Raw genomic sequence first — 12,774 nt, 5'->3', positions numbered from 1 at the left:
TTTTCCTGGTTTCTCAGTGTACATCACAATAGAATCAACCATACTCTAGATAGTTGCCTTTGGTTACAGTTATACTTATCAATGCAAAACATGTATCAATCAAATTAAGTATATGATATAATATGTTTGGTTTGTTGTATTAAAATCTGAGATAATATTCAATTTGTTCCTTATGCCAATGATTTAAGTTAATATGAGATAATACTCAATTTGTTGTATTATAATATGAGATAATATGCTATTAAAATTTAAGTTTACTCAATTTAGTCTGATACCAGTTATTTAAGTTAGTTCTTTGACTATTTTTTGTTAACATACGATATACTGATGTGATATGTTGATCTAGGCTTTTTTTATTTATATACTAATGAAAAAAATATTATTTTTCATAATGCGCATAGTTCAAAAATATTTCTGAATTACGCATGATTATTTCATGTGAAGTATTAACGAAATAGAATTAGTCTCCATTTTAAGGAAAGTGAACACGAAATTAGTAAAGGGTAATGTGCGCATCAGAAACCCAATTCAAGAGAGGCAGCCACGAAATGGGGACTTCAATGAAACTGAACATGAAATGGGTCATTCTTTATCTCTCTCCATCTCCCTCTCCAATTTTCTCGAATCCTCCTCGTCCACATAATCAAAATACTGATGGACAAAGGTTAAGAAAGAAATAAAAATTTAAAAGAAATAAATAAATATTCGTGGATTATTTTAAGCCTTAGTTTTATTTTTAGTGTTGTATTATTTTTTTATTTTAGTCTTTTTGTTAAGTTTATTTTTTAAAATATTTTTTATTATAATTTTTCTTTAATTAAGTGAGTCTAATTCATCCAAAATTTAGTTTAAAAAAGTAAAAGTCATTTTGTACTTAAGTTACAAATACTATTTATTTTTATATATTTTAGACAAAAAAAATTTATATGTCTCATATTTTAAAATATGAAAATTATTTTTGTATTTTTAATTAATCAAAAATTTTATTTATTTTTAAATTAAAAAGTCAAAAATTTATTTATTATTTTCTAAAAATATGAAGTGATGAGTCTAAATGTCAATAATAAGTATTTTTTTAATTTAAGTACTCTCAATAATAAGATTATTATGTATGAATTGTTGATTTTTTTTGACAAAATAAATAAATAATTAATCATACATACTAATCTTATTATTGAGAGTACTTAAAAGAATATTTATTATTAGCATTTAGACTCATCACTTCATTTTTTGAGAAAATAATAAATAAATTTCTGATTTTTTAATTTAAAAATAAATAAAGTTTTTAATTAATTAAAAATATAAAAATAATTTTTATATTTTAAAATATGAGACATATAAATTTTTTTTATCCAAAATAGATAAAGATAAATAACATTTGTAACTTTAAGTACAAAATGACTTTTATTTTTTTTTAAACTAAATTTTGGATGAATTAGATTCACTTATAATACAACACTGAAAATAAAACTAAATTTAAAATAATCAACCAATATTTTTTTATTTCTTTTAAAATTTTATTTCTTTCTTAACCTTTGTTTATTACTATTTTGATTATGTGTATAAGGAGGATTCGAAAAAATCAGGAGAAAAGATACGGAATGGCCCATTTTATGTTAAGTTTCATTGAAGTCTTCATTTCGCGTATACCAATCACGAATTGCTTCATTTCGTATTTGATATACATGACTTACTCCATTTTGTGGCTGCCTTCTTTAGAGTGAGTTTCTTATGCGCATAGTACCTCCTTATCCATCTCGTGTTCACCTCCCTTGAAATGGATTCGTTGATGCTTCGTATAAAATAGCTATGCGCAATTCAGAAATACTTTTGAGTCATACGCATTATGAGAAATAATGTTTTTCTCATGCGTATATAAATAAAAAAGCCTTGATCAGTAGATCTAATTATGTAATAGTGATGATATGACACTTAGTATTTGTTCGCGCTATTATCGTGATGAAAAAAGATTTTTTTTTATTTGTTAGGATGTTTGGCAAATTTTTAGTAATAAAAATAAAAATACTAAAAAAATAACAAATATCATTTTTGAGAAGTTGTCATTTACATTTTTTTAAATATCTTTTTTTTTTAAAAAAAAAGAAGTTTTTCATATAATAAATAAACAAAAAAGTATTTTTATATTATTATACCCAAACATAATTGATAAATAAAAAATTTTTTTTATACGAGATATCAAACATAAAATTACTTTTACTTTTTTATAAGATCTTTTAAAAAAATATAACTTAAAAAATATTTTTTTTTAAAACTCACTCAACAAATTCTTAGTGATACCTGACATATAGACATAAATGATGGTGTCATGTGACAAGACATGGTTGTCCACATGTCATAACATGATTTGTTCATATGTTACTAACCGTAATCATTACAATTGACTTGGTTTAATAACTAAATTTTGCTAAGCCATTTAATCTAGTCCATGAATTTTGTTAAATGATTCAATTTAATCTCTAAAATTAAAAATCGTAAATCAAAGTAGTTCCTAGACCAATTTTTTTATTCTTTTAAATCTACTAACTTTTCATTTATTTTTTTCGCATAATTTAAATAACATTCTCATGACATGATAAAATACTATTTTAAAAAACTTATGACATAACAAATTATTTTATAAAAATAATAATAACATAACTTGTATATTTAAAAATATTAAAAAATTATTCTCTCTGTATAACTATTATTCTGTTTTGCTGTCAAACTAAATAATTTTTATTGTTGCTTAGATATAAAAATTTTGAATAGTCATTCTCAAAGTGATGCCACTTCGGGCAATATAATACGTAATCAATAATTAAGTTCAACTAAGTGTTTAAAAATAGATAATATGATGGTGATGATGAATGAAAATTTACCTTTGTTATGTCCATTTGTTTTCTTCCTGGATGAGATCAATGATCCTTTTCAAATTCTAATAAGTCCCCTTTTGAACTGTTGCATCACAAATTGCCTGACTCTTCCTTTTTGAAATTTTTTGGTTGTGCTTGCTATTCTTCTTTTAAACCTTATACACATAATAAATTAGAATTTAAATTCTAATAATGTGTGTTCTTAGGTTATACCCCAAATCATAAGAGTTATAAGTGTATGAATGCTAATGGTAAGATCTTTATTAGTAGACATATTTTATTTGATGAATTTATATTTTCTTAATTTTTTATATTTGTCCACAATACTACCTCACCTACCAAAATTCAATATCCTCATACTATTTTGCCAATTTTCCCTCTTTTGTTAATGATAATCCTTACCATGCCACTTTCACAGATTCTTCTAATTCTTCCCTTTCAAGTTCTGCTTCACCAACCCCATCTCTTCCAGTGCCATCCATTTTTTCCTTACCTATACATAGGACCTCCTATTTAGAGCCCTCTTCTCTTAATGCACAACATATATCTCAACATTCTGCACCTATACCAATTTCTAGTATTCTGGTTCAGCTTCTTCATTCCCCAAAATCAAATTCTCATCTTATGCAAACTCGGTCAAAAAGTGGTATCTCTAAGTCTAAATTAAATTCTACTATTGTTAATACTCCATCATTTATTGATTATTATAAAAATGTTCCTAAAACTGTTACTACTGCCTTAAAATTTGAACACTGGACGAATGTCATAAAAGAAGAATTGCATGCTCTTTCCAAAAATCAAACATGGACTTTGATTGTTCTACTCCCAACCAGTAAAATCAGTGGTTGTAGATGGGTGTATGCCATTAAACGACATCCGGATGGTTGGATCTTGAAATATAAAGCAAGGCTTGTTGCCATATGCAACCATCAAATCGAAGGAATCGATTTTGATCAATTGTTTGCACCTGTCATTAAACCTGCGACTATAAGAGTAATTCTGAGTTTGGCACTCACTCACAAATGGATAATTTGACAGTTTGATTTTAACAACGCCTTCTTAAATGGAGATTTATCTGAGTTGGTTTATATGCAACAACCTTCGAACTTTGAATCTTCCAACTCTGGTCAAGTCTGCAAATTAAATTGAGCTCTATATGGCTTGAGACAGGCCCCAAGGACCTGGTTTTTGAAATTAACAGCTACCCTATCCACATTTGGCTTCACTAACACTAGGTCTGACCCTTCTCTCTTCATTAAATACTCTGGTGAGCTTGTTATTTATCTCTTAATTTATATTGATGATATATTGATTACGGGTAATGATCCCATGTTATTTTCCATTTGATTTCTCAAATTCATAACATTTTTTCGTTAAAAGATCTTGGTGAATTCTCTTACTTTCTTGGTACTGAAGCCCATAAATTGTCATCTGGTTCTCATCATGTCTCTCAATATAAGTATATTATTGATCTTCTTGACAAAGCTAACATGAAGGGATGTAAACCGGTCTCTACTCCAATGATCACAACTCTAAAACTCACCGCATTTGCTGGTGAACCATTTGATAATCCATCTCTTTATAGATCTACATGCATAATCCATTTATTATACATTGGCAGTGTGTCAAACGAATTCTCGGGTATCTTGCTGGAACAACTCATCATGGTTTGATATTTTATCCTAGTACTAATCTTCAACTCTATGCTTTCTCAGATTTGGATTGAAGCTCTGATCTTGATGATAGATGCAACACTTGTGGCTATTGTGTATATTTTTGAGACAACCTTGTATCTTGGTCCAGTAGAAAACAAGGAGTTGTTACTTGTTAGTCAATCCAGTGCTGAGGCAGAATATCGAGGCTTAGCAGCAATTGATTCAGAACTCATTTGGCTCGAAAATTTACTCACTGAGTTGCACATTCCAATTACCACTCCTCCAACACTTTTTTGTGATAACATCAGTACTGTTTTACTTGCTTCCAATCCTATACTGCATCACAAAACTAAACATTTTGAATTAAACCTCCACTTTGTCAGATATCGGGTCAATAGCAACAGACTTCACATAGTGCACATTTCTGCTTTGGATTAAATTGCGGATCTTTTCACCAAATCTTTGTTCCTGGCTGGTTTTGATCGATTTCGACTCAAACTCAAGGTTATTCCTAGAACACCCATGAGTTTGCAGGAGGTGATAAGGGAATAGAGCAAGAAAACCAAGAAATCAAGCTACTTGCTTTAACAGCAAGATAAATTAACTTGTATCAGTTATAACAGCTGCCATATATATAGCAGTCATATGTCCATTGTGATTGACACAAAACAATTACAATAAGTATTTATAATTCAATTTCAATCTCTCAATTCATCTTTATCTTGATTCTCTTAAACTTTATCATTTTCATTGTTTAGTTTAAGTTTTTATATGGTAAGGGATATTCTTGATCGATCTTACTTGTATAAATTGATCAACTTAATATTTTACCAGTATGTAAAGTACAATGATGCAGTAAAAATTTTTATTTTTTAAAAAGAAAATTCACTCTAAGGTAGTGTTTGTTTTGAGGTATTGGGATAGAGACTGAGAGACTGAGATTCAATATCATGTTTGTTGGCTCAGAGACTGATACTAAAATTTCTGTCTCTATTTCCAAAATTTCAGTACCTAAAAAAAGTGAAAACACAGAGAACTGAAATTTTTAGAGACAAAAACTAAAATTTTAATAACATTTTATACTTAAATATCTTCATCACTGAAGCTTTCTTCCCCCTCCCTCAACGATTTGAATGAAATCATTGTCCGGTGGCGATGACATTGAGATTCTAGGGTTTCAGAGAAATCTCATTCTCCCTCGTCTTTTCTCTCGAAGCCTGTTTTAATTTTTTTTTGGTATGGGTTGAATGAATATTTGTTTGAGTTGGATTTTTTTCTAATTAATTATATTTAGAATAGTGGGAGTTTTTGTTAATTATTTAGGCAAATTTTATAATTTATCACAAATAAAATATATTACGAGAATTTGTAGTAATTCCCGTTAAAAAATTACTACAAACAAATAAAAATCTTGTAGTGAATCAAGTTATTACAGACTCACAAAACCAGAACTCGTCCGAAATTGAAGGTAATAAAGTACTATATAGTTAACAGGTTCAGCAATGTGACTAAGAGCTGACATTAATAATGGCCAAAACCAATGTTAAGAAAAAAAGGAACAACCACTACTCCCGTTACCATTAACATCAACCATAATAGCATTGTTCCCAGAATCCCATCTTCCTAATAAAGGATTAAGATTGTTACTACTACTACTAGCAATTATTCCATTATTATTGATGACGTTATTACGGGTCCAATCCCAATATGCTTGCTGTTGTGGTTGATAAACAGCGCTGAATCCACCCTGATTATTATTCAAGACTGAATTAAAATTGGAAAACCTAGTTTGCATTGGAGCCATGATTAAAGAAGAAGGAGCAGCAACTGGTGACGGCATCATCATTTGTTGGAACATGTTGATCTTATTGTCAGTGGCTGCAATCAGGTTCGTCTTCAACTGTTCCAACGATTCTTTGAACTTGACGAGCTCCTCCAAATCCATATCATCAATTGGATTCTCCCACCACCGCGAAAACCCTAAGCAACCGCCATTGTTGTCGCTGTTTCTTTCCTTCTTGGTCTTGTCGAGTCGCTTCTTCTCTTCTTTGAGGGCTTCATGAGCAGACTCGTACTGCGCCCTTTGAACTTCCACGTTCTCCTTTTGCTTCTTCTTCAAGAATCGCACGTCGTTCCTCTGCGGAGGCGAGGAATCTCCTCCATAGAGGAAACGCCAGATCACGGCATCCGGCGAGGGATACCCGCACGCGTAAAGCTTTCCGTTTTGCGACGAGATGATTAAGGCGGTTTCCGCCTGGCAGAGGATGGAGAGCTCTGTGACCTTGTTGAAAAGCCCTAACTTTCTCTTGGAGAAGGTGACGTGGCGCTTGTTGCTTTGTTCAACTCTCTTGATCTCAATCTTCCTTCTACGTGTTGTGGCTTGGGAAGAAACCATTGTAGATTAGGGGAAGAGGAGAAAGAAAAAGAAAGAAAGAAAAAATTGATGAGTGAGAGTGAGAGGGACAGTGAGGGTGAGAGAGACGTCTATATATAGTTTTGGAGTGGCATGATCGGTATTTGTTTATTTAATTTGATGGTAATGAAATATTTGATTAACCGACCAAATTGGATTTGATGGAAATTTGATCCCATGAAAATTTAGAAAATCTTTTTTTTCTAGGATTTTATTTTATTTTTTTATTTTTATTTTATTTTATCTGTCTTTTTTTAGAAAGTAATTTTCATTTGTTTAGTTCTCTTTTCTTTTATGTTACAAAACTAAAAAATCAAATTTTTTTTAAAAGACTATCTAAACTGACTCTAAATATTTTATAATATCAATATAATAAGAAAATTGGAGGTTGTCTTTTTTTAATTTTTTTTATCTATCTATGTTTATATTTTTAAGACTGTTTGAATTCTTTCTGTATTTTACAACTGTATCAAAAATTTTAATTATTTCATTCATCTTAAAATAGTTATAGTTTTTACTTTTTTTTTTAATATAACAATATATTTAAATGTAAAACAATTTTTTAGGGCTATTTATGACTTTTGTTATGAATCTATGATCAATTTCGAAAATGTGGAGTTGATTGAAAGGAGTAATTACAAATTACTAATTATACTAAATTAGAGGGCAGTAATTAAAGGAAAGTAGCCGTAAGAGTACAGATTTAAGTGGGCTGGATCGGATTATTTAATGGAAGTTCGTAGTTTAATTCGATTTAGGTTCGATTTGATTTAACTCGTTTTATTATGTAGATTAAATTTGAGTCTTTTAAAACGCTTATTAATTATAGGATTTAAAAAGTTCACGAAATTTGTTGGACCAATTCATCAAAATACTTTTTGTAAAAATAAATTATTTTAAATTTAACCTCTTAACTATTTTAAATTATTCTTTTTTAGTAACTCTAAATTTTTTATTCTTCTCTTATTAAGAGGTGGTGTTTTTCGTGACAGTATGGAAGGAGGATAGAAAAATCCAAAGATCAGGTGATAATGATTTGATAAATCACAGGTGACTTAAGACATAGACGTAATTTGATAAGAAAATCAAAAGCACATTCCACTAGATCATTATAATATAGAATCTTATGCAGCAGAATACTTAACTAAGATTGAACAAAGGGTCATCTAGCATTGTCTGTTCAAAAAGCAACAATGAGATCACTGGAGGCATTTATTTTGAGGCCATAAAACATGTTCATTAACACAATTTGACTTTTGGGATATTGAAAGGCTCCGAGTTATTTCACTGAATTATTTAGGAACCTGCCCCTCTGGTGTGTGCCCTTGAAAAAAGCTCTCCCAACATAACTATGTCTATTTACTTTTCAACTCAAGAAATTTCAATGTTACACTAATCAAATCTTAATTTGCTAGTGAATAGTATTTTGCACATGTGAGGAGTTTACTGCCAACAATAATACAAACATAAACCGCCAGAGGGATATGATAGGTGACTTAACAAATTATTATGAGAAATACTATTCATCTTTTAGGATAAAACACCTAAATAAACTAAAGAACCACTAATATTACTCAATAGTCTTAAAATGAAAAACATTACATAGATGTCCCAATGTATATATCTATATAAATTGAATTGATTTAATTTGAAGTACACATTCTGGTACTAAATCGAATCAATTTGATTTGAATTATAATTGAACAATTTAGTAAATCGATTTAGTACGCATACCTTCCATTTGAATTCAAATAAAATATCAAAAAAATCAAAACAAATAAGAATAGAAATACAATTTTTGTGTTTTAGTTCTAATTCCAGAATAAATAATTTTTAAAAATTACTAAAAATCATTCTTTGACTCGTTAGAATCTAAAAAATCATTACTGGAACTTTTAATGTTAAAAAAGTTAATATAAAGTATAGCCCTATAAAGTAGCATAGGGATTAAAACTTGAATTTTTTTCAAAATAAAAAATAACAGATAATTATACAATATAAAAAAACTAACTATATATTTATATAATATTTATATAATATGTAATTTAAAACTTTAAATTTATTATTTCTCAAAATTTAAATATATTTATATAATATGTTAAATTTGAAACTTTAAATTTAAAGTTTCTCAAAATTTTTCAAAATTGATTGAAAGTTTCAAATTACATATTGTATAAATATATTTAAACTTTGAGAAACTTTAAATTTAAGGTTTTAAATTTATATATAAATATATTTAAACTTTGAAAAATAATATATTTAAAGTTTTAAATTACATATTGTATAAATATAGTTAGTCTTTTTATATTGTATAACAATCTGTTATTTTTTATTCTAAAAAAAATTCAAGTTTTAACTCCTATGCCACCTTAGGAAATCATACTTTATATTAACTTTTTTAACATCAAAAGTCTTGGTAATGATTCTTTATATACTAATGAGTCAAAGAATGATTTTTAGTAATTTTTAGAAATCGTTTATTGTTCCGTTTTAAATTTATAAGTTTATAAAAATATATAGTTTATGGAATTTGAACTAAAACACAAAAATTAGATTTCTATTCTTATTCGTTTTAATTTTTTTAATATTTTATTTGAATTCAAGTGAGGAGTATTTTCTTATTGACATTTATGTTTTAAAGTTAATAAACAATTAACTTATAAATAGTAAAGGTCAATAATATGTATCAGTATTAAATCAAATTAAGTACTATATATGGATTGTTCAATACTAAATCGAATATAGTTGATTCGATACTAGATTCAATTTATTACTCATTGGCTATATTTCGAATATCAATCATTTGTTAATTCGAATCAAATAACTTCGATTTACTAGTAACCTTACTAATTCGAATCAAATTGATTCGATTTAGTACGAGAATGTGTAATTTGAATTAAATCATCAATTTGATTTACAAAAATACATGCATTGGGACATCTATGTAATGTTTTTCATTTTAGGACTATTGAGTAATATTGGTAGCTATTCGTAATAGTGAGTTATGTTACGTGTACACTAAAATCAGTCATCAAAGTCAATCACAAGTATAAAATATATGTTAAAATATAAATACACATTTTGAAAATAAATTAAACCACATATGTATTTATACACAAATATATTAATGACTAATTTTAGTGACTAATTTTAATATACAATAATATTTTTGTTTAATAATTATCCATTAATTAGTTTTTAAATTTAATTTATTAATTATAATATTTTTAATAAATTTATATTCTAACTTTATAAAAAATAGAATACATCATGTAATTTTTTTATTAATTAAGATTATTAAATTTTTCTCCTCATTAAAAAATTACTATTTAGATTTTAATTTACGATATTTTTACATATTTTTTTTTATTATCATCACCACTGCATATAGGCACAACATTTATTTTCTTATTGAGACTCGCCTGTGCTGCTTTGTTGATGGTTTCATTGTTTTCTTTTCATTGTAAATAAAATAAATATCCAAAATTTTGCACCAAATCAATAGAGTAGTAAAAAAAATTCAACACAAACACGTAAAACAAGAGAAAAAAAACACCACTAACAAATTTTTTTTTTCAGAAAATAGTATTTTTTATTTTTTTACGAGACATTAAAATCGTTTAAAATGTGTTTTGAAACACAGTTTCATTTTGAATATATTTATAATTTATTTTGTGTACAATTATATTATTTTAGATGTGTTATACATATTTAATTTAATATTTTAAATGTACTCAAGACACATATAAAATAAAAAAATAACAAATATAATACTTTTAAAATACATTCAAAATTCTTCTTTTGTTCACAAAAATTTTGCAGAAAAATATATAGAAACACAAACACATATAAAATTAGGTATTGTCACATCCAAATTACATTAATATTATAAATTTTAAATTATGTAGAATAGTGTAAAAAAATTATTAACACAAATATATAAAAAAACAAAGATACATTTAACATTATGCATAAATTAAAAAGATAGAACGTTTTGTGCCGCCTTGTGCATGCAGCAACCCATTGGCCAGCGGGAAACCCTTAAATGGAGCTCAGTACCGCGGCGGATTAGTCCTGCCGAGTTGGGGGATACCGTGGGAAACAAAAAAAAACGTTTTGTTTAAAAAAAAAAAAAGAGATGAGAGACCATGTACTCTAATAACCTAGAGAATGTGAAGGAGATAAAAAATTTCAAATCAAAGAGTAGTGCAAACAAATATCAACATAAATACATCCAAATAAATATACAGAAATACATTCAAAATCCGTGGTGAAGAGATCCAGAGTGACGGAGAAGAAGAAGAGTATGTTGCTAAGATGCGTTTCTGACGCTAGTGAAGCTGGCGGAGGAGTATGACGACGATGAGGAGTGTACTGACGGAGGAACGCGGCGCGGACGAGTAACGCGGCGATATTTTACAGAGTGAAAGATTTTAAGAAAAATATTGAATATCAAGAGTCAATCTGTCAATTTTTGACAATTCACTTAATAATTAATACCCACAAGGTCATTGTAATTATTGTTATGGCGAAAATACGTGCGTGTTCCATCACCTGATTGCAATCGAACGTGCATCCCTTGACGTCGTCTCGAAAACCGCGAACAAAAATCCTGCATTCTCCGACGAACTTCGTCGATGAAACGTATATTTGAAGAAGAAGGAACGAATGAATCATTCATTAATGTGGATTATAAATGTTCTTTTAACGAATGTGTCCTTTTATGCGTGTGTCTTTAAGAAGTGTCTTTTTATATACGTGTTTTTTAATTGAGGTGTCTTTTTAACAAAGGTGTCTTTTGCGAATATATCTTGTACGGGAGGTGTCATGTACATTAATGGCGGCACTTAGATACACTTTCGAAGGCCAGTGATTGCTCGCCGACGAAAGCGCAGGCGGTACTGACCACTGTTGATATCGACAATGAAAACATGTCCAAAGATGAAGGAGGGAGGTTGGGAAGAGGCAGCTGTCGGGGTCGGGGTTGAGGCTGGACTTAAACGATGATACATATGGTTAATTATGTTTACTAGTGGTAAATGGGAGTGAATTAGGTTTACTATGGATGATTGGACATGTGTTTTTTTAGATAGACTTTGAAGTCTAGCCCAATAGAAGTTGGTAGGAGTTGGTAGGAATTGGCATAACTCTTTTTGATTACCCAGCGGGACTACATATTTTAATAGGGTGAAATCTATTTAAGAATATTTAGGAGTTTATTTTGGAATGTATTAGTGTTTAGAGAATTTAAAACTGATTTGGAGATTTAAAATTAAATTTTTAAATTTTAGTTTTACTTAAATTGATTTTTGAATTTATATTTTAAATAAATAAATTAAATGTGTTTTTTTATTTTTTTAAATTAACGTAATAAAAAAATTGACTAAATGAACAGTTTAAAAAATATCTAGTTGTATTGATAAATAAAGTTACATATTTAAGTTTTTTTGTTAATTAAATTGATCTAAGATAACAAAAATTAGTTATGACTAACATTATTCTAAATTTTATTGTTTAATTTGATTAAATTTAGTTCATAAAAAAACTTAAATGTATAACATTATTCTTAAAATATTATTATTGAATCTATGGATTTTTCTGTACCTCTTTTATACTGTCACAACAAAATACCACCTCTTGATTATAAAAGCATAAGAAATTTAAAATTATTGAATTTAAAAATTTAAAAATAAATAATTTAATACCAAAAATTAATTAAGAGTATTATTATCTATTTAAAATAATCATTTAGTCCTTCTCTTTAAATTTTATTTAAATATTTTTTAACAGTTTTAATGTTATTTAGTTTTTCTTAATAATTAACTCTTGTTAG

The 12,774-nt window shown here is 27.9% G+C and overlaps 1 protein-coding gene across 1 annotated transcript; it reads right to left on the bottom strand.

Moving 5' to 3' along the window:
- Positions 1–6,071: 6,071 nt before the first annotated feature.
- On the bottom strand, positions 6,072–6,923 carry LOC110273105 (agamous-like MADS-box protein AGL62). The gene has a single exon (XM_021125984.2). The coding sequence runs from the start codon at positions 6,921–6,923 to the stop codon at positions 6,072–6,074; it is 852 nt and encodes a 283-aa protein (XP_020981643.1).
- Between the last annotated feature and the right edge of the window lie 5,851 nt (positions 6,924–12,774).

The sequence above is a fragment of the Arachis duranensis genome, chromosome 6 (assembly GCF_000817695.3).
Source record: "Arachis duranensis cultivar V14167 chromosome 6, aradu.V14167.gnm2.J7QH, whole genome shotgun sequence".
In the NCBI taxonomy this organism is placed as follows: Eukaryota; Viridiplantae; Streptophyta; class Magnoliopsida; order Fabales; family Fabaceae; genus Arachis; species Arachis duranensis.
Note: the sequence above shows the minus strand (reverse complement) of the source record. Positions and strands in the feature narration are given on the sequence as shown.

Coding starts and splice junctions, on each gene's coding strand:
- LOC110273105 (XM_021125984.2), bottom strand. CDS start 6,923: ATGGTTTCTTCCCAAGCCACAACACGTAGAAGGAAGATTGAGATCAAG.